This window comes from Oncorhynchus tshawytscha, linkage group LG03 (genome assembly GCF_018296145.1).
Source record: "Oncorhynchus tshawytscha isolate Ot180627B linkage group LG03, Otsh_v2.0, whole genome shotgun sequence".
Taxonomy (NCBI): Eukaryota; Metazoa; Chordata; class Actinopteri; order Salmoniformes; family Salmonidae; genus Oncorhynchus; species Oncorhynchus tshawytscha.
This window is the reverse complement of record NC_056431.1, coordinates 65,166,286-65,189,798: the sequence shown is the minus strand read 5'-3', so window position 1 is coordinate 65,189,798 and position 23,513 is coordinate 65,166,286. Positions and strand designations below refer to the sequence as shown.

The following is a 23,513-nucleotide window of genomic DNA, read 5'->3' as shown; positions in this document are numbered from 1 at the left end:
ATCGGAGCCAAAATATCACTTAGGATCTAGACCAAACTATGAATTACCTTGAGGGAGTCTGAGCATTCCACTGTGTGGGAATGCTAAAAAAAAATTCAGTGGGAGGGCCCAGGTCTCAGCTGTAAATGAGAACTTGTTCTCAACTGGCCTACCTGGTTAAATAAAGGAGAAATAAATAAAAAGCAGAATAAAGCAGATGGTTGGAATGTTGAGTACTGCGTGTTCCCTGGAGAGACATGCTATCAAAATCCAATCAAAGTTTATTGATCGCATACGTAGTTAAGCAGATGTTATAGCGGGTGAAGCGAAATGTTTGTTACTAGTTACTAACAATGCAGTAAAATGTCAAACGGGTACACAAATATTTAAAATAATAACAATGAACGAAATGTCTGAACGAATCCAATTAACCCAAATAGCAATGTAACAGTAATCTAAATGCAATCTATATGTATCTACACCAGATTAATTTACACAATATATACTAAGAATGATGTACAGCAGTAGCTATATTAGAGTGAGCTATGTCAAGACTCCAGTATATAAATTAACATGCGGTGTGTATATACAGTGTAACTACGAGGCAGTGTACAATTGTAGAAATGATAGAATGAGCTATGTTAAGAACAGAGTATTTAAATACACAGTGCAAAACCTCATGGCAAAATATACTGGTCAGCAGTTCCTGCAAGAGGAAGGCATTGATGCTATGGACTGGCCCGCCCGTTCCCCAGACCTGAATCCAATTGAGCACATCTGGGACATCATGTCTCGCTCCATCCACCAACACCACGTTGCACCACAGACTGTCCAGGAGTTGGCGGATGCTTTAGTCCAGGTCTGGGAGGAGATCCCTCAGGAGACCATCCGCCACCTCATCAGGAGCATGCCCAGGCGTTGTAGGGAGGTCATACAGGCACGTGGAGGCCATACACACTACTGAGCCTCATTTTGACTTGTTTTAAGGACACTACATCAAAGTTGGATCAGCCTGTAGTGTGGTTTTCCACTTTAATTTTGAGTGTGACTCCAAATCCAGACCTCCGTGGGTTGATAAATTTGATTTCCATTGATAATTTTTGTGTGATTTTGATGTCAGCACATTCAACTATGTACAGAAAAAAGTATTTAATAAGAATATTTCATTCATTCAGATCTAGGATGTGTTATTTTAGTGTTCCCTTTATTTTTTTGAGCAGTGTATATACTGCATGTATGAGAATGGTGCGTATGTTAATTGAAAATGTGTATAGAATACAGCATATACATGTGAAGTGGGTAAAACAGTATGTAAACATTAAGTGACCAGTGTTCAATGACTATGTACTGCAGCAGTCTCTAAGGTACAGGGTTGAGTGCCGGATGGTAGCCGTTTAGTGACCGTGTCTAAGGTTCAGGGCAGAGTACTGGGCAGAGGCCGGCTAAGCTGTTTTTCAGTCTCTCTATCCCAGCTTTGATGCACCTGTACTGTCTCTGCCTTTTAGATGTTAGCAGGGTGAACAGCCCGGATGTTGGGGGATGTGTTGAGGAAAAGTACAGGACAGCAACATTGAAACACCACACACCCTAATTTTTCAACCATTTAATCAACACTAAACATCATAATGTCGCCTACATAAAAAAAACATTTTAAAATGTACTGCTAAAAATATATTGCCACTTATTTTTAACACAATAAAAACTTTGGCACTGTAAACAAAGACAACACAAGCTTGTTCTACAAATAAATGTAGATCAAATAACATGATGGCGTGCTAAGCTGTGCTTTTGCAGAGACACCAGAAAATGCTCAAACAACAACAATATATTAAATTCACCCAGAGAGAATTACTTTTTATATTTATCAAACACTGAGAAACACAAGTATCACTTTGGACAACATCGAACTACTCTTGGTGTCACGTCCTGACCTTGACAAGGGGTGGTTTGTTTCGTTTTTTTGTATTGTCTAGGGGGTTTTGTATGTCCTAGGGGTTTCCTAGTCTAGGTGTTTATATGTCTATGGTTACCTGGATTGGTTCTCAATCAGAGGCAGCTGTTTATCATTGTCTCTGATTGGGAACCATATTTAGGTAGCCATATTCCTTGGTTTATCTGTGGGTTATTGCCTATGTATAGTTGCCTGTGTCAGCACTAGTGTTAATAGCTTCACGTTCGTTTTATTAGTTTGTTTAAGTATTCTTAGTTTAATAAATAGGAATGTATTCTCATCACGCTGCACCTTGGTCTCCTCGTTACGACGAACGTGACACTTGGACATAACTGTCAATTTTCATCTGAACCAAACAATCTGATACACAGAGTATTCAGAAAGTATTCAGAACCCTTGACCTTTTCTTATGTTACAGAATTGCTCTAAAATTGATTTAAAAAATAATAATTCTCATCAATCTACACAAAATACCCCACAATGACAAAGCAAAAACAGGTTTTTAGAAATTGCTGCAAATGTATTACAAATTTAAAACTGAAATATCATCTTCACATAAGTATTCAGACCCTTTACTCTGTACTTTGTTGAAGCGCCTTTGGCAGCGATTACAGGCTTGATTCTTCTTGGGTATGACGCTACAAGCTTGGCACACCTGTATTTGGGAAGTTTCTCCCATTCTTCTCTGCAGATCCTCTCAAGATCTGTCAGGTTGGAGGGGGAGCGTCGCTGCACAGCTATTTTCAGGTCTTTCCAGAGAAGTACAGGCTCTGGCTGGGCCACTAAAGCACATTCAGAGACTTGTCCCGATGCCACTCCTGCTTTATCTTGGCTGTGTGCTTGGGGTCGTTGTCCTGTTGGAAGGTGAACCTTTGCCCCAGTCTGAGGCCCTGCACCCTCTCGAGCTGATTTTCATCAAGGATCTCTCTGTACTTTGCTCCATTCATCTTTCCCTCGATCCTGACTAGTCTCCCAGTTCCTGACGTTGAAAAACATCCCCACAGCATGACGCTGCCACCACCATCCTTCACCGAAGGGATGGTGCAATGTTTCTTCCAGATGTGACGCTTGGCATTAAGGCCAAAGAGTTCAATCATGGTTTCATCAGACCAGCAAATCTTTTTTCTCATGGTCTGAGTCCTTTAGGTGCCTTTAGGCAAACCAAGCAGGCTGTTATGTGCCTTTTACTGAGGAGTGGCTTCCATCTGGCCACTCTACCATAAAGGCCTGATTGGTGGTGTGAGGCAGAGACGGTTGTCCTTCAGGAAGGTTCTCCCATCTCCACAGAGGAACTCGGGACCATCACATCCCTGACCAAGGCCCTTCTCCCCCAATTGCTCAGTTTGGCCGGGCGGCCAGCTCTAAGACGAGTCTTGATGGTTCCAAACTTCTTCCATTTAAGAATGATGGAGGCTACTGTGGTCTTGGGGACCTTCAATGCTGCAGACATTTTTTCGTACCCTTCTCCAGATCTGTGCCTCGACACAATCCTGTCTCACAGCTCTTGGGACAATTCCTTCAACCTCATGGCTTGGTTTTTGCTCTGACATGCACTGTCAACTCAGTAAAAGGCACATAACAGGCTGCTTGGTTTGCCTAAAGGCACCTAAAGGACTCAGACCATGAGAAAAAAGATTTGCTGGTCTGATGAAACCATGATTGAACTCTTTGGCCTTAATGCCAAGCGTCACATCTGGGACCTTATATAAACAGGTGTGTGTCTCTCCAAATCATGTGCAATCAATGGAATTTACCACAGGTGGACTCCAATCAAGTTGTAGAAACATCTCAAGGATGATCAATGGAAACAGGATGCACCTGAGCTCAATTTTGAGTCTCATAGCAAAGGGTCTGAATACTTATGTAAATAAGGTACTTTTTAAAATTTTTAATACATTTGCAAAAAATTCCTAAAACCCGTTTTTGCTTTGTCATTGTGGGGTATTGTGTGTAGATTGATGATATAAAAATTGAATTAATCAATTTTAGAATAAGGATATAAAGTAACAAAATGTGGAAAAAGTCAAGAGGTCTGAATACTTTCCGAATGCACTGTACTGTAGTCTGATCCATACAATGAACTGTTTACAGATATGTATATATCTTCAACCAATGCTGAGATGTTTATGGGTTTGTAGATAGAACGTTTCCAAGCCTTTGATGCAGGACTGACTAATCCTGGGCAGCTGTTGTTAAAGGAAGTTGATATTTCAGTGTAGGCTACAGAATTCAAACACTCATATAAACAACAATCCAATATGTACAGTGCCTTGCGAAAGTATTCGTCCCCCTTGAACTTTGCGACCTTTTGCCACATTTCTGGCTTCAAACAAAGATATAAAACTGTATTTTTTGTGAAGAATCAACAACAAGTGGGACACAATCATGAAGTGGAAGGACATTTATTGGATATTTCAAATTTTTTTAACAAATCAAACACTGAAAAATTGGGCGTGCAAAATTATTCAGACCCTTTACTTTCAGTGCAGCAAACTCTCTCCAGAAGTTCAGTGAGGATCTCTGAATGATTCAATGTTGACCTAAATGACTAATGATGATAAATACAATCCACCTGTGTGTAATCAAGTCTCCGTATAAACGCACCTGCACTGTGATAGTCTCAGAGGTCCGTTAAAAGCGCAGAGAGCATCATGAAGAACAAAGAACACACCAGGCAGGTCCGAGATACTGTTGTGAAGAAGTTTAAATCCGGATTTGGATATAAAAAGATTTCCCAAGCTTTAAACATCCCAAGGAGCACTGTGCAAGCGATAATATTGAAATGGAAGGAGTATCAGACCACTGCAAATCTACCAAGACCTGGCCGTCCCTCTAAACTTTCAGCTCATACAAGGAGAAGACTGATCAGAGATGCAGCCAAGAGGCCCATGATCACTCTGGATGAACTGCAGAGATCTACAGCTGAGGTGGGAGACTCTGTCCATAGGACAACAATCAGTCATATATTGCACAAATCTGGCCTTTATGGAAGAGTGGCAAGAAGAAAGCCATTTCTTAAAGATATCCATAAAAAGTGTTGTTTAAAGTGTGCCACAAGCCACCTGGGAGACACACCAAACATGTGGAAGAAGGTGCTCTGGTCAGATGAAACCAAAATTGAACTTTTTTGGCAACAATGCAAAACGTTATGTTTGGTGTAAAAGCAACACAGCTCATCACCCTGAACACACCATCCCCACTGTCAAACATGGTGGTGGCAGCATCATGGTTTGGGCCTGCTTTTCTTCAGCAGGGACAGGGAAGATGGTTAAAATTGATGGGAAGATGGATGGAGCCAAATACAGGACCATTCTGGAAGAAAACCTGATGGAGTCTGCAAAAGACCTGAGACTGGGACGGAGATTTGTCTTCCAACAAGACAATGATCCAAAACATAAAGCAAAATCTACAATGGAATGGTTCAAAAATAAACATATCCAGGTGTTAGAATGGCCAAGTCAAAGTCCAGACCTGAATCCAATCGAGAATCTGTGGAAAGAACTGAAAACTGCTGTTCACAAATGCTCTCCATCCAACCTCACTGAGCTCGAGCTGTTTTGCAAGGAGGAATGGGAAAAAATTTCAGTCTCTCGATGTGCAAAACTGATAGAGACATACCCCAAGCGACTTACAGCTGTAATCGCAGCAAAAGGTGGCGCTACAAATTATTAACTTAAGGGGGCTGAATCATTTTGCACGCCCAATTTTTCAGTTTTTGATTTGTTAAAATGTTTTGAAATATCCAATAAATGTCGTTCCACTTCATGATTGTGTCCCACTTGCTGTTGATTCTTCACAAAAAAATACAGTTTTATATCTTTATGTTTGAAGCCTGAAATGTGGCAAAAGGTCGCAAAGTTCAAGGGGGCCGAATACTTTCGCAAGGCACTGTATCTTTCAAAGCACTGAGGTTGTTGGTGTTTTAGTCAGCTGGAGATATCCCTACAGAACTGTCCTTTAGGCTCCTTTAGGCTCGTGTACACAATGGCAGCTTCATTACCTCTTCATTACCTGGTCATCGGCATCTTATTCACATCTGGTTGGGTTGTCAACTTCTCTAATGGATCAAAACAGTTCTAATGAGAAACCAGAACATAACTGCATCTCTGGAGGACTGAGACACATTGGTTTACATACGTAGCAGTAGCTGTTAAGATGATACATTTGAAACTTAAAATCAGAGGTGTAAAGTAACTAATTACAACTACTCCTGTTACTGTAATTGAGTAGCTTTTTCGAGTACTTGTACTTGTATGAGTACTTTAACTACTTGTAATATTTTTTTTTATCTCAACTACTTTTTCTGAGTACCTTTTAAATTAGCTACTTTTCATTTTTACTTGAGTTTTTTTACACCAGTAAATGTACCTCTTCTTGAGTAAAATGTAGTTAAAGTAACTTCTACTTGAGTAGGATATTTCATTAGTCTTTCCACTCCTGCTTAAAATAAAACACTTTGTATCAATCATGGATCGTGGGATGCATATACTGAAGCCCTGCATATCAACCATAGAATTAGAATTAATTAATGGTGCTACAATATCAACACTTGGAGTTAGAACACAGGCCCACTACAGTATATGGGTTACAGCCATAAATTATTCTGTGATTTGATTGGTTGGCAGTATGTCAGTCTTGGAATGTCACTTTTACAAGTCTAAAGCATCATCTTCAGCACAGTCACTACACACAGCCTTCCTGACTAACATGAGCCCCGTTGACGAGGCTGAAGTTAGCCAGAGACTGATTGTTGCTCTTGACCGAGGTCAGTCGCGTGTTGCTCCGCCCTGTGCTTTGAGCATTACAGTTGATTGGTGGACGACGGCGGCAGTGGAGCTGCTTGTTGAACTGCTTCTGGAAGCTATTACTGAGCAGGTAGAGGGCAAAAGGGTTGACACAGGAGTTGGTAAAGGCCAGGATGCGGGCACCCACGCTGGCGATGAAGTGTCCCAGGGACGTGTCCACCTGGCCGTAGTGGTAGGAGCGGTACAGGTAGATCACATGACTGGGGAGCCAGCATACAGCGAACAAACCCACAAAAACCAGGACTGTCTTAGCCAGACGCTTCCTTGACTCAATCTGTGGGGATGGTAAAGAAAGCATCATTCAATTGGAGTATTCAGCAGGACACACACACAAACTCATACACACATTTCTCATTTCCCTATTTGACTATTTACCATGTCTCATTAAATGATAAACACCTAAATGTCCAGTGTCCAAACACACATTCACACACCTGTTTTTTGATGTGTAAGTGTGCCTCCACGGGCATGTCTGAGGCGCTCTGGATCAGGCTGCGTGCGATGAAGCAGTAGTACACAGAAATGATGAGAAGGGGGATGATGTAGAAGATGAGAAAGAAGGCCATAGAGTGGATCTTAGGGTGCAGATCCCCAGCATGGGGGTAGGGAGCGCATGTCACAAAGGTGTCGTTGGTCTGGCTGATGTTGAAGGTGTGAAGGTCGGAGAAGACCACCTCAGGAACAGCTAGGGTCATGGAGAAGAGCCATATGGCTGCTGCTCGGAAGCAGATCTTAGCTGTGGACGTATGGATATCCATGGGTTTGACAATGGCCTTGTACCTGGGACGAGCAGAAAACTCATTTCATTACATTTACCAGTCATTTAGCACAGGGGTTCCCAACCATTTTTCCCCAAGGCCCCTTTTTCACATTTGAAAATAGATAGGCTATTTAATAATTATAATTATCATAATGGATAAGGAAAATAAAGTCTTGACCCGATTTCCCCAAATGCTACTCCGTTAGCAAATATGTTTTACTATGATAATTATACTTTCTCTTTTACAGAAAGTGAAGAGATCAATTGATAGTGACAGAGCCACACATTGTATAAGATTACTTCCCAAGCAAAGTCCAATTTTGTTGACTTCTCGACTTTAGAAGATCGTAGCTTAGCTTCTGAATATCATAGAGACAAAGCAAAGATATTCATTCCCATGTGCATCAGAGTCGGGTCAACATCTTGTTTCTAGCTTAAAGCCCACCCTCCCCCAGATCCTTTATCATTAAAGAAAAATTGTCTCACATTGCTCTGATTAAAAGAACCAGAGAATTCAATGAAAAGCAGCTGGTGTTGGCTAATTGAGTTTGATCATATCTGTAATGAGAGAATATGGATGCAACATACATACATAAGGGTACTTCAGGACTATCAAAGAGTGATAGAATGGCATTTGGTAATTAATGTATGGAAAAGAACAACTCTCATAATAAAACATGGATTTCCTAAATCAAAATCCATTGATTATATGGTATCAAAGTTCTGCAAATAATTACAAAAACCTTTGTTAATAAAACAAAAATATATATACAGTACGAGTCAAAAGTTTGGACATACCTTCTCATTTTCTTTATTTTAATTATTTTATACATTGTAAAATAGTAAGTAGAGAACACATCAAATCTATGAAATAACACATATGGAGTCATATAGTAACCAAAAAAGTGTTAAACAAATCAAAATATATTTTAGATTCTTCAAAGTAGTCACCCTTTGCCTTTACCTTGATGACAGCTTTGCACACTCTTGACATTTTCTCAACCAGCTTCACCTGGAAGGCTTTTCCAACAGTCTTGAAGGAGTTTCCACATATGCTGAGCATTTGTTGGCTGCTTTTCCTTTCACTCTGCAGTCCAACTCATCCCAAACCATCTCAATTGGGTTGAGGTCGGGTGATTGTGGAGGCCAGGTCATCTGATGCAGCACACCTAAGGACAGATTTCCCCTGGTCTAATGAATATTGCTCATGTTTCTTGGCCCAAGCAAGTCTCTTCTTCGTATTGGTGTCCTTTAGTAGTGGTTTCTTTGCAGCAATTCAACCATGAAGGCCTGATTCACACAGTCTCCTCTGAACAGTTGATGTTGAGATGTGTCTGTTACTTGAACTCTGTGAAGCATTTATTTGGGCTGCAATTTCTGAGGCTGGTAACTCTAATGAACTTATCCTCTGCAGCAGAGGTAACTCTGGTTCTTCCTTTCCTGTGGCGGTCCTCATGAGAGCCAGTTTCATCATAGCACTTGACGGTTTTTGCGACTGCACTTGAAGAAACTTTCAAAGTTCAAATTTACAGATTGGCTGACTATCATGTCTTATTAAAGTAATGGTGGACTGTTATTTCTCTTTGCTTATACGAGCTGTTCTTGCCATAATATGGACTTCTTCTATATACCACCCCTACCTTGTCACAACACAACTGATTGGCTCAAATTAATTAAGAAGGAAAGAAATCTGAAATATAAAATATATTTTGATTTGTTTAACACTTTTTAGGTTACTACATGATTCCATATGTGTTATTTCATAGTTTTGATATCTTCACTATTATTCTACAATGTAGAACATAGTAAAAATAAAGAAACACCTTTGAATGAGGAGGTGTCCAAACTTTGACTGGTACTGTATATATTCAACTGTAATAACAGGTGACATGTAAGGAATGTAAAAGTAATCCCTATTTATTTGCCTAGATTGGTTACATTATTGATGTTTTCCTGAAATTCTGCTGTTTCTAAAAGCATGGGTAGGGCAGAGAACTGCAGTGACAGGTAGGGTGTTAATGCATCCGTTTTAATGTATAGGGTTGTCGTGTCTTTGGCTATGCCGGATTAAGTGATATGACATGCTATTCTATAAAATATTTTCTCCGTAATTAATATTACCTGATTGAGCTAATCATGTAAATGTAATTAACTAGAGAGTCGGGGCACCACAAAATAATATTTATAGAGCTGTTATCTTCCGAATAAACTCTTAAAGACCTAGTAATATTTTACATCAATAGCAGTCAATATTAATCCTCACCTTAATTAAGTCTCATCTGAAAGTTGTAAATTCTTGGTTATCTGCACGAACCCTGGCTAACAAGTTGAATCAGCAATACAAAATTATTTATTTGCTAAATACCTAACTAATTACACATACACATAATGAATCATAACTTGATTACAAATTATGTCATAAAGGAAAACGTCCCTAGCAGGCGGAACAGATATGACAGCTTGTTACACAAAAGAAAAGGGACTGGGTTTGAGTGAAAGAGCGGGAAGACTGAGGAACAAAGGGCGAAGCTGTACTATCGTAAATACAGTATCTCATGCATTCTAAATTACAGCCCATTTGGAAAAGGAAAATGCAATAAATATTTACTCTGAGCTGAACTTCGGTAGGTTGGTGGTAGATGGGAGGCCGTGTTGCCCAACCGAGTCCTTTGTCCTTTGAAGATTGTCTCTGCTGGTAAATTGAATACGTTGTAGTAACGTCGTTCTGTGGTAGACGGGATACTCTGTCTGTTCCTTCCTAACCTACGTTTGCAGCTGCTGTTGCTAACTCAACGGCTAGGAGGTATCACTTCTGTAGTGAATAAGAGTTCAAAGTTCATACCTTTCGCAACCAAAGCTCACGCTGATGTTGGCTTCGTTCTGTAGTTATTATCTGAACCATTCTGACATCGGACCGTCGTCCTCACATCCTCGGAACAGGAGGTTATATTGTCGTCAAGGCTTGATATAGGAAGGGAGAGGAGGGCGTGTTTGAAAGGTTTTATAGCTCATGTCCCTTCACAGGGGCGGGCCACTGATTGAGCAGAGCCCTACCTTATGAAAACCCAAATCTCACATTTTAGAAGCTAAAATCACATTTCATCCCATCACGGATAGTTTCATATTCAAACATTTAAATTGAACAACAATTCCATGTGAATCCGATAACTTTGATGTGTAGACTGTCATCTTATCATTGATGAGAAGGTCTCAGATGACAACCGAACTGACATCATATTCATTAAGTACCACTGCATATGTTCAATTGGTCGGATTACCAGAATATAGTTAATTCCCCCCACCTTCTGATGTTCCCAGAATCTCTATGTTAACCAAGGGGTTTTCAAATGTAACATCAGTATGGTAGAGAGAGGAAAAAGGGGGGAAGAGATATTTATGACTGACATAAACCTACCCCCAGGCCAACATCACGACACTGTTTGAGTGTGTCATGTGTGCCTGTAAGAAATTAAGACTGAGTGAACAGCTCTCTGGTTGTTAATTAACTGAGATAGGCCAGTCTGCCTGTCTTCACCTCACTAAAGGAACATTCACTCTCTCTTTCAGCTCTGACTAATAGCCTTCTAAGAACTTTTTGAACTCCAGGTTCCAATGATGAAAGAACTTTGATGAACAAAGAACTCTGCAGAGCAAGAACAGAGGAGCTGAGAACATAGTGGGATAGAATAATAGAACCGAATAGAGAACAGCTCAGGAGCCTGCTGAGCATTCAGCCTTTCCTGCTCACTTTTCAATATTTGGTATTCAGTCGTGTAAAAGCGCTCTGCGGATGTGACTACCTTCAAATCCTGAAATACCCTCCCACTTGCTGGCCAACAGATTTTCTCCTGGACGTTTCATTCAATATAGTTGTTTGTACATTTACAGTATCTTAAGCCACCACTTTAAATACGGTATACCTTTCGGTAAGAATTTTTTCGACAGACTACAATATATAGAGAGAATGGTTCAGAATATTAAGGATCAATGAAAGAACAAAATCTAAATATATGCCTATTGTCTCTGTTTCAGCACTAATTGGTAGATTAAAAAAATACTCTGACATGTAGATTATTTAGGTTTAGGAAAGTATTTATAATTGCCTGCACTAATCATAGAATTGTTTGATAACACAGCCAAGTTTTGCTCCATATGTGGTCAGGTTCAAACTGTTACCGCTTGGTCTGCACTAACAGTTGAATTAGCCCACATGTGTTTTCTTTATATTATCAACTGTTACCGCTTGGTCTGCACTAACAGTTGAATTAGCCCACATGTGTTTTCTTTATATTATCAACTGTTACCGCTTGGTCTGCACTAACAGTTGAATTAGCCTACATGTGTTTTCTTTATATTATCAACTGTTACTAATGATCCTCAGTAACAGCCACACAGCCTTGACAGCGTTTACAGTGAGCAAATGAAGGTAAATTAGACAATGAAATTAAATGGAATGATAAGTGTACCAATTGAAGGGAACTAACAGTAAATTGGCAGTTGAATATTTGTGGTTATTAGGCCTACTGACGGTTGATACTGTTATTGGCTAATATTTGACATGATATAAATAGGAAACAGAGAAGGTCGGGGTAGCATATAATTTAGACATTCGATAGTGCCCATCCCTGGAAATGTATGCACGCCTAAAAACTCGGGTCAGAATCGGTCCCTTGATGTACTGTCGAATGCAACAGTTTTCTTTGCATCATGAGGGCAATTCTAAAGCCATTAATTATCAACATGTTGAAAATGGCTTTTATGTTGTTTCTGTGTGTCCTGACAAGTGATTTAATGTCCATGGGACTTCAGTACTGTGCCAGTTATACACTCTCACTAAAAGCCAAAAGCGGCCATTTAACGACCATTTCTGCCATTATTTCTAAAAAGTGGCGCCACAAATGCCACAAGGGTTGCCATATCTCTTTATTTCTGTTGATTGAAAATGTTAGGATAACAGAATTTTGAGGAGTGAATTGATGAATAGAACAAAATAAAAGATTGGACTTGAATTACATTAGGCCTACACAGAATGAACATGAGTATGTGAGCTAAACCCCACCGGTTCACTCTCTCTTCCGTGAATTTGTCTGCAGTGAACAACATCTGCAACCAGGCTGAAAGTGTAGGCTGGTGTAATAATGTATCACCTAATTACACGACCTGTCTGTTCGTGCTACCATACCTGCCTGTTCATATTACAATGCCAAAGAATGGTTGGAAAACTTCAATGAAGGCTGTTCTTTTGTTTTTACGTTTACTTGAAAAAGTTCATGGAACTTCCCGTCGGAGGGATTGAGAAAACAACACATCTGATTAAAAAAGCCTCACCTATCTGCAGAGAGCGCAGTGAGTGTGAAAACGGAGACGCCGACGGAGGTGAGTTGGATGAACGGGATGAGTTTGCATCCTACCCGGCCGAAGAGCCATTTGTCCGCGAGGTACCGGCTGGCGTCCACCGGAGCGCACGTTACTAGAAGCAGCAGGTCCCCGAGCGCGAGGCTGGACATGAACAGGTTGGGCACAGTCCGCATGGATTTAACTGTGATAAACGTCCTCATTAGCGTGACGTTACCAATAAGTCCAATAATTATTAGTAATCCGTAGACGGTGGCGATAGCAATACCGGGCAGCCAAATGTAGTGCGTCTGGACCTCTGTGTTGATACTGGACACTTGCGATACGTTAAAAATCATGTTCTCAGGGTTTAAAATGAACGAGTCCTCCAAAGACATAGTTGGTGTCTTCTTTCTTGAAAGTTTGTAAAAATATATATTCTTAAAGTTACCTTTGGGATGGCTTGCTGTTAAAATAAATGTTGTGACTCATAATTTATTGTGTTCCCCAATACCAATTAAGAATAGCCTAATAGTATCATAAAAAGCTGCCAATCTGAAACTAAACCTTTAAATATCAGGGCTCATCTGTAAAAGAGACGTTGGTCTCAGTAAAAAATTACATAAAAATATAATAATTTGAATGATGCAAAGAATGTCCAACTATCAGATATATATGTAGGGTTCTCTCATGAACCTTCAATGTATATTGAGTCGGCATCTGTGTGGGGGTTATAAACTCACTGACGGCGTGCGTCACTTGCGCCCTGCCCTATTCTGTGGAAGAGTTGCGACAAGTGGATGGATGGACTTAACTCAGGAGTTCCAGTCCACCACGCAACCAATGTACACTACTGGGATGTTTGTTTGGTGCATAGACGTAGGTTTGGTGCGCCTTATTCACCTTCATATTCCCTTTGCATTAACTCAGTCCCAACCCAGACCTTAGCCTGTGCTCTGTCTATCTGACCATTAGAAACACCGTTGTCATCTTTAACTGTAATTTGCTTGGGTAAAAAAATACCCCAAATAACGGTGGTTAAAAAAAACACAACATTCTATCTACCGTCTCAAAAATTCGACTACATCACACTGTCCTCGTTAATTTTGAGCCTGTGGTATGTGTCAATTCTCTGATAATAACCCAGCCCACTGAAAGTTGGTTTTGTCAAGATCCTCACCAGGAGGCCAATAATTGAGCTGTGATAATGGGGGAATTGACTGAATATTCATCACACATGGAATGACTAAGACGTTTTTGTGATGGACACACACGAATTTCCCATTTCACGTTTCTCATTAAATGATACACACTAAACGTCCAGTGTCCCGTATGTTATGTGTATACATAACGGTGAAATGAGCTATTTTCTGTGATTCACTGACTGATATTACAGTCCAAAAAATGGGTTATATTGTCACATACACCAGATAGGTGCAGTGAAATTAGTTGTTTTACAGGGTCAGTCATAGTAGTATGGCACCCCTATTGAAAATGTGGATTAAGTGCCTTGCTCAACGTCACAACGACAGATGTTTAACCTTTTCGGCTCGGATATTCAAACCAGCGACCTTTTGATTACTGACCCAAGGCGCTAACTGCTAGGCTACCTGCTGTGACTGTTCTTTTGTTGAAATACACTGCACTCTATGCCACAAAGACAAGGGGACCGTTTAATTATAGACACACCGGATCTGAATAACAATTAACTTATGGAAATCAAATCAAATCAAATGAGCAGTAGACAACAATGTGCAAATCAAATATGCTGATTTCTCAAGAGGTCTGCTGAGAAAATGAAGCTTTTAATGGGCAGCTACTTATTTCAAACCTTACATCATCATCCCCTAATGAATCTTTGTGTTCTTCTCAATTAGATGATTCATGTTATTCCCTGATTAGAAAGTTATTGTTATTCCCTGATTAGAAAGTTATTGTTGTTAAACCAGCTCTGTTCAATGCTCAGGCTGTGCTGACAAAATGAAGCTTTTACTGGGCAGCTACTTACTTCAACCCTTACATCATCATCCCCTAATAAGTATATTATATCTATGTGTGGCTGCATACCTGAAGGATGCACTAACCCATATCAGTGGAGATACTGCATGCCAACCTCGGTAGTCCCCAGTGATCCTCCCAAGGATTGGAATATCTCTATTGCTTCTGTCTGGTTGTTTGATATTTATTGAGCAACACAATCAACTCATAGCCAAAGGAGGGACTGTAAGAATGAATTACATCGTGAATTATCCAACACCCTCAAGATTCCACCTGCAACTTTGCATGAATATTTGTGCAGAATTCACAGCATCCAAGGATAAATTTGACATCAGCAGTTGATGTCAGCATTCCAAGGGTACAACTTTGCTCTCAGGAAATTAAGTTGTTAGTTTATATATGTTTATATATGTGCATGTAAAATGGAATATATCTACATAGTTTCATATTTCTACCTCATCACTAGTAGCAGCAGTAGTAGTATGATATTACAGTGTCTAGTATTATTAGTGTCTAGTATGAGAAACAGACGCCTCACAAGTCCTCAACTGGCAGCTTCATTAAATAGTACCCGCAAAACGCCAGTCTCAACGTCAACAGTGAGGAGGCAACTCTGGGATGCTGGCCTTGTAGGCAGAGTTCCTCTGTCCAGTGTCTGTGTTCTTTTGCCCATGTCAATCTTTTCTTTTTATTGGCCAGTCTGAGATATGGCTTTTTCTTCGCAACTCTGCCTAGAAGGCCAGCATCCCGGGGGCCTCTTCACTGTTGCCATTGAGACTGGTGTTTTGCGTGTACTATTTAATGAAGCTGCCAGTTGAGGACTTGTGAGGCGCTTGTTTCTCAAACTAGATACTCTAATGTACTTGTCCTCTTGTTCAGTTGTGCACCGGGGCCTCCCACTCCTCTTTCTATTCTAGTTAAAGCCAGTTTGCGCTGTTCTGTGAAGGGAGTAGTACACAGCGTTGTACGAGATCTTCAGTTTCATGGCAATTTCTCACATGGAATATCCTTCATTTCTCAGAACAAGAATAGACTGATGAGTTTCAGAAGAAAGTTATTTGTTTCTGGATGTTTTGAGCCTGTAATCGAAACCACAAATGCTGATGCTCCAGATACTCAACTAGTCTAAAGAAGGTCAATTTGATTGCTTCTTTGATCAGAACAACAGTTTTCAGCTGTGCATTACATAATTGCTAAAGGGCTTTCTAATGATCAATTAGCCTTTCAAAATGTAAACTTGGATTAGCTAACACAATGTGCCATTGGAACACAGGATTGATGGTTGCTGATAATGGGCCTCTGTACACCTATGTAGATATTCCATTTAAAAAATAATCAGTTTCCAGCTCCAATAGTCATTTACAACATGAACAATGTCTACACTGTATTTCTGATCAATTTGATGTTATTTTAATGGACAAAAAAATGTGCTTTTCTTTTAAAACAAGGACATTTCTAAGTGACCCCAAACTTTTGAATGGTAGTGCATCTCTTGTCCCCCTATATTAGGTTGGTATAAAATGCTACCATCTGGCTCGTCACATGCATTGTAGTCCACAGACTGCTCCTGACGACTTGCCCAGAATTGAATTCCGCTGCTCTATCGATCGCTACATACGCTCAATCTAAATTTGCAAGTTGTTTGTGTGACTTCAAAATGAGGGGTGTTGTATAAAACAAATTATTGGATAATGTCTAACAAATCTGACCAATCCGAGTATCAAAGTTGACAAAAGTCATCATGTCAGCTGGCTCTGTCTCAACCCACCGGTTTCTGAAACCAATCAGAACAGTCATAATGTGTTCCTATTCTAGAAATCATAGGAGAGGGAGGCAAATCTAGAGTCATCGTGGAGAAGGAACCTCAGTTTGGCCGTAGCGGTGTGGATGGGTAGCCAGGCTTATACAGCTTATCAGAGAGCCTGATAAAGTGAGTCTACCCAGATGCTTTTAAATGTCACACTGCAGATGATAACCTTTTTTACATGCTGTAATTGTGTACAACTCAAAGGGGAGCAGTGTGACAGTGAGTCCTGTTTTGTTGCTGGTGATTGTGGCTTGACATTTTTGGGGTTGGGGAGAAGAGGTGACCAGTAGGGGGTGACCAGTTTAGCCACTTCATTGCTCTCAGTCACGGCTCCTTAGAAACTGTGAAATAAAAACACATGAACTGAATGACATTCATCCACTCCATAACAGCACACCAATGGTTCCCCCACGGAGAGTGTTATCCACTGATTGAAGGAGGCACAATAGCCCCTCATACTTGATGAATAGATCTCCAAAGGTCCTCAGCATTGCTCTGTAACTTGGACTAAAAGCAGCAGATGATGTTTCATGCCATGCACCACTTCAGAGAGAGCACACTGGTATCTCACTAAAATAGGTGCAATTTTCACAACTAGGCTGTGTTGGAAGATCCAGTAGAGTCATGTGTACCAGTCTTTTTTGTGGTATACTTTGGTGTGAAATAGTCTAACATGCTGCTAAGTGCATCTTTTATACCTTAACTGGTTGATTAGAGGAATATTCTCAAAACTTTAGGTCACAATCTCAAAACATTTAGGATCCAGCGTTCCAGAACGTCCTCCTATGCCCAGCAGGGTATAAACATATTATAGGAGAAGACATGGCACAAAGCATCTGCCCTGACCATGTTTCTACATTGGCTCTCCCGCATGCCACAGAACTGTGTTAGCCAGCTGAAAAAAACACCTAGATATTAGAATTTGATTAATCAATCACATGCATTCTAACGTCTAGTAGTTTGATATTACAGGAGTAAAATCGATTGTCTGTTCTTTCAGAATGCTCTGGGATATCTGATTACCACTGAGATCTTGCTCAAGCATTGCCAGGGCTGGAAGTTATTATTATTCATTTAAGATAAGGAAAGGGCACAGGTTTCAGAGCATTGATGGCATTTTATTTCTCTAACTCAATCACAAATGACATTCAGCCTCTCTCTCTGTCTTCACTTCAATGAAAGGGGACAGAATTTACATCATAGTTCAGATTAGTATCTGGATTTCCCAGGCAACCAACGCTCCCCTCTATCGCATAGGGAACTGGTTATTTGTGTCTAAAATGAACTCATCTCTATTGTTCAGTTAATTTGTCTGAAATAGACTGTGGATATCCCAGAGAGAAATCAGTTATTTCTAAAAGCCATCGTTTGAATGAGTCATTCAAGACTCCTTATACAATTACCACCTCCCATAGAGTTAGAACCGCAGAAGGAAACAATAGGAATAAAAGTAATCTAAGAAATATAATTAAAAAAATTATCTATTAAAAGCACTTTCCTGAACTTCGTGAACTCTCTGAACTATATTACAATTATTGATATAATGTTGTCTTTGTGCCGCTCATTGTGCCGCAATGAGTTTTAGCACCACGGACAGCAACTGGTCCGACGCTCTAGCCGTATATGGAACCGCGAGAACATCTGTGCATTCCGCCTTCATCCTCTCCCGTTTGAAAAATATTTCTCAACGGGGTGCTCCGGCCAGCTAAGGCACTCTTGCTTTGATCTGCAACGCAATAAAACGTGACTACCGTCTGTGTATGGACATCGTGCATCATATATAGCTGAGTCCTGTCTACTCGCATTGCATTCAGTGATCAAAGGGGAATATAACGTTCCCATAGGCATTTTTGGTCTATAGGCCTACTAACTATGTCCAACTTTGTTTGGTTTTAAACTAAATGAAAAAAAAGTATACTTTACATTTGACGTTCATTGCATGAATAACAAGCCTTGTGTAAACTTGTGCATATACCACCATCTACTGGTAACACGCCTGTACTTGGAAGGCATGTATGAGATAAAACTTGTTGCTGGTCTGTGATTCTTCTGATCAAAAGTGGTTGGGATAATTTGCTTTAATCGATTGATTAACAAAAATAATTGTCTTAAAACACTAGGCACATGATGTTGGAATAACAATAACAAATCGGCATTGATTGAGGGGGATAGAGAATGCGGTGTTGAGAATACAAGTCCCATAAATCTTAGGTAGATAATGGTTGGTAAATAAGATATTTCCGGGTTCCATGAAGACGCCTGATCATCACCAATATTAGGCTACCAGACATTTTATCCAAGGCGTTTAACAGTCAGTGGTAGGCTATTGGCCAGTGCATTGCTTCTTTCCATTGGTGATGGAAAACACCCGTTGATTTGCCAACCGTTTCGCCGACTACAAAGGTGCGTTTCTCGTAGGTCAAGGCGTCGAATCGGTGGTACTCACGGTTAATGCCTTTATAGAGAAGATTCTAAACAAGGTGCCACCCGGATCCACCGGCTGCGATGGTGGGCTATACGACGGTCCCGCTGGGGTGGCATACATGCTGTACCATGTCTCCGAATGTGCTTTTTTTTCCGACCATAGGGATACTTATCTCAAAACCTCAAAGCAGATCATTGACGTGTCTGTGGGGTACGTGGATGGGGAGAAGGACACAAACATGCAGGCCTCATTTCTCCTCGGTGGGGCGACATCTATACCGTCGCCGCGATGGTGTACAAAGCCCTGGGCATGGCGGACTTCGTTGAGCCGCTTACCAAATTTCGGAACCTGCGGAAGATATGCTCACCCATCAATTTCTTGGAGTGCCGCTCTGACGAGCTGTTCGTGGGGCGGGCGGGGTACCTGTGCGCTGACCTGGTGGTGAAACAGAAACTGGGGATAGAGGTGAGAGCCTGAGGGAACAGGGAAAATACCAATTACTAAAATCAAAAAATTATTCGGCCTACTGACCAGGAGATATATGACCTGAAAAATAATGCATCTCTACTGGCTCTCTTGGCTCCATATTCCCTGATCTCAAACATTCCTTTAATGAAATAAACTTCTCAAATCTAATGTCACAGATTCTTAGCAAGGATCAGATCCAGGCCATTTGCCAGGCTATCACAGAGTCTGGTAAACAGTATGACACTAGGAAGAGAAAACCCTATCCTCTCATGTACTCCTACTATGGGACTGAGTATTTGGGGAAGTAGGCCTACATGTCTAGCCTACATGGTTGAGTGGCAGGAGGTGGGATTACTAATGAGTTTATATTGTCATGAGGGCCTTAAATTACCTCTTTGTCATTTGTGTGACGCCTTCACTCTTATCTGAAAGGACTAGATAGGTGAAAGCCCAGTAGCAGACACAGCACCCAGAACCACCGCCTCAACAGAACACAGTGCCCAGACCCAGACCCACCGCCTCAACAGAACACAATACCCAGACCCACCGCCTCAACAGAGCACAGTCCCCAGACCCACCGCCTCAACAGAACACAGTACCCAGACCCACCGCCTCAACAGAACACAATACCCAGACCCACCGCCTCAACAGAACACAGTACCCAGACCCACCACAGTACCCAGCCCACAACAGAACACAGTACCCAGACCCAGACCCACCGCCCAACAGAACACAATACCCAGACCCACCGCCTCAACAGAACACAGTACCCAGACCCAGAACCACAATACCCAGACCCACCGCCTCAACAGAACACAGTACCCAGACCCACCGCCTCAACAGAACACAGTACCCAGACCACAGTACCCAGACCCACCGCCTCAACAGAACACAATACCCAGACCCACCGCCTCAACAGAACACAGTACCCAGACCCAGACCCACCGCCCCCGCCTCAACAGAACACAGTACCCAGACCCAGACCCAGACCCACCGCCGCCCCCAACAGAACACAACCCAGACCCAGACCCACCCCACCGCCTCAACAGAACACAATACCCCAGACCCACCCAGACCCAGACCCACAACAGAACAGACCCACACAGAACACAATAGACCCAGACCACAGTACCGCCCAGACCCACCGCCTCAACAGAACACAGTACCCAGACCCACCGCCTCAACAGAACACAGTACCCAGACCCAGACCCACCGCCTCAACAGAACACAGTACCCAGACCCAGACCCACCGCCTCAACAGAACACAGTACCCAGACCCAGACCCACCGCCCAACAGAACACAGTACCCAGACCCAGACCCACCGCCCCAACAGAACACAGTACCCAGACCCAGACCCACCGCCTCAACAGAGCACAGTACCCAGACCCACCCACCGCCCCAACAGAACACAGTACCCAGACCCACCGCCTCAACAGAACACAGTACCCAGACCCACCGCCCCAACAGAACACAGTACCCAGACCCACCGCCTCAACAGAACACAGTACCCAGACCCAGACCCACCGCCTCAACAGAACACAGTACCCAGACCCACCGCCTCAACAGAACACAGTACCCAGACCCACCGCCTCAACAGAGACACAGTACCCAGACCCACCGCCTCAACAGAACACAGTACCCAGACCCACCGCCTCAACAGAACACAACAGAACACAGTACCCAGACCCACCGCCTCAACAGAACACAGTACCCAGACCCACCGCCACAGTACCCAGACCCAGACCCACCGAACACAGTACCCAGACCCACCGCCTCAACAGAACACAGACCCAGACCCAGACCCACCGCCCAACAGAACACAGTACCCAGACCCACCGCCTCAACAGAACAACAGAACACAGTACAGACCCAGCCTCAACAGAACACAGACCCAGACCGCCTCAACAGAACACAATACCCAGACCCAGACCCACCGCCTCAACAGAACACAGTACCCAGACCCACCGCCCCAACAGAACACAATACCCAGACCCACCGCCCCAACAGAACACAATACCAGACCCACCGCCTCAACAGAACACAGTACCCAGACCCACCGCCTCAACAGAACACAGTACCCAGACCCAGACCCACTGCCCCAACAGAACACAGTATCCCAGACCCACCGCCTCAACAGAACACAGTACCCAGACCCACCGCCTCAACAGAACAGAACACAGTACCCAGTACCCAGACCCACCGCCTCAACAGAACACAGTACCCAGACCCAACGCCTCAACAGAACACAAGTACCCAGACCCAGACCCACCGCCGCAGACAGAACACAGTACCCAGACCCAGACCCAGTCGCCCCAACAGAACACAGTACCCAGACCCAACGCCTCAGACAGAACACAATACCCAGACCCACCCAGAACCGCCTCAACAGAACACAGTACCCAGACCCACCGCCTCAACAGAACACAGTACCCAGACCCAGACCCACTGCCCCAACAGAACACAGTATCCAGACCCACCGCCTCAACAGAACACAGTACCCAGACCCAGACCCACCGCCCCAACAGAACACAGTACCCAGACCCAGACCCACCGCCCCAACAGAACACAGTACCCAGACCCACCGCCTCAACAGAACACAGTACCCAGACCCACCGCCTCAACAGAACACAGTACCCAGACCCACCGCCTCAACAGAACACAGTACCCAGACCCAGACCCACCGCCCCCTCAACAGAACACAGTACCCAGACCCACCGCCTCAACAGAACACAGTACCCAGACCCACCGCCTCAACAGAACACAGTACCCAGACCCAGTACGCCTCAACAGAACACAGAACACAGTACCCAGACCCAGACCCACCGCCTCAACAGAACACAGTATCCAGACCCAGACCCACCGCCTCAACAGAACACAGTACCCAGACCCAGACCCACCGCCCCAACAGAACACAGTACCCAGACCCAGACCCACCCAGCCTCAACAGAACACAGTACCCAGACCCAGACCCACCGCCCCAACAGAACACAGTACCCAGACCCACCACCTCAACAGAACACAGTACCCAGACCCACCGCCTCAACAGAGCACAGCACCCAGACCCAGACCCACCGCCTCAACAGAACACAGTACCCAGACCCACTTCCTCAACACAGTACCCAGAACCACTGTGAACAGAACACAGTACCCAGAACCACTTCCTCAACACCGTACCCAGAACCACTGTGAACAGAACACAGTACCCAGACCCACTTCCTCAACACAGTACCCAGAACCACTGTGAACAGAACACAGTACCCAGAACCACTGTGAACAGATACTGTATATAATGACGAGATGGTTTTGTCTCCACCCTAACAATGGGAGTCGTTGTCCCAAAGGTGGGAAGACAGGCGATATGCTTATCAGTCTGCTTATTAAACGCAATGAGTCCATAGAAACACATTGAATAACACTGCGTGGACAGATGTTGACGGTAGTGGACCCACAAGCTTCGCCTCTTCCTCTCTGCCCTGACCCAAGTCTCCTCTTTTCTCCCCACAGGTTTGCAGAGTTCCTGTTTACGGAAGAGTTCAAGATGGGTCCCTGCTCAGTCACCAGTGTTTATAGTCTGTTTGAGGGCCTGTCTGGAACCGTTTGCTTCTTGGGTTGACCTCCTTTTCCCGACCAATCAGAGTTCCCACTCTTCAGTGTGTTTGTGTGATTAAGGCTACGGTTGAACAATGCATCCTTCCTTCCTCCTTACATTACAAGAATAGCTCACCACAGAATTAAAACTTGAACTGGTTATGTGATCATTGATTGTTATTTTATTAATGTGAAGTGTTTATGTGATTCTTAGATGAAACGTGTTGTTAATATCTGAGGGTGAGCGTGTCGCTATCAATGTGAGACATTTCTCCCAGAACAACTATGCTCTGCTGACATTGACATTCTGCTTTATTTCCTGTCTGGTAAAAATATGAAAGGCTCCCTTTAGAATCAAATCAAATTATATTGGTCACATACACATGGTTAGCAGATG

The 23,513-nt window shown here is 42.8% G+C and overlaps 2 protein-coding genes across 2 annotated transcripts; one reads left to right on the top strand and one right to left on the bottom strand.

Moving 5' to 3' along the window:
* Nucleotides 1–6,314: 6,314 nt before the first annotated feature.
* Nucleotides 6,315–13,227, bottom strand: LOC112224565 (gastrin-releasing peptide receptor). Its single transcript, XM_024388192.2, has 3 exons — nucleotides 12,824–13,227; nucleotides 7,170–7,515; nucleotides 6,315–7,009 (listed from the first exon to the last, which is right to left on the bottom strand). The coding sequence occupies exons 1-3, from the start codon at nucleotides 13,225–13,227 to the stop codon at nucleotides 6,614–6,616; spliced, it is 1,146 nt and encodes a 381-aa protein (XP_024243960.1). The 3' UTR covers nucleotides 6,315–6,613.
* A 5,650-nt stretch (nucleotides 13,228–18,877) lies between these two features.
* On the top strand, nucleotides 18,878–23,513 carry LOC112245965 (lanC-like protein 3). Its single transcript, XM_024414212.2, has 2 exons — nucleotides 18,878–19,524; nucleotides 23,033–23,513. Exons 1-2 carry the CDS (start codon nucleotides 19,348–19,350, stop codon nucleotides 23,096–23,098), a joined length of 243 nt encoding a protein of 80 aa, XP_024269980.1. The 5' UTR covers nucleotides 18,878–19,347; the 3' UTR covers nucleotides 23,099–23,513.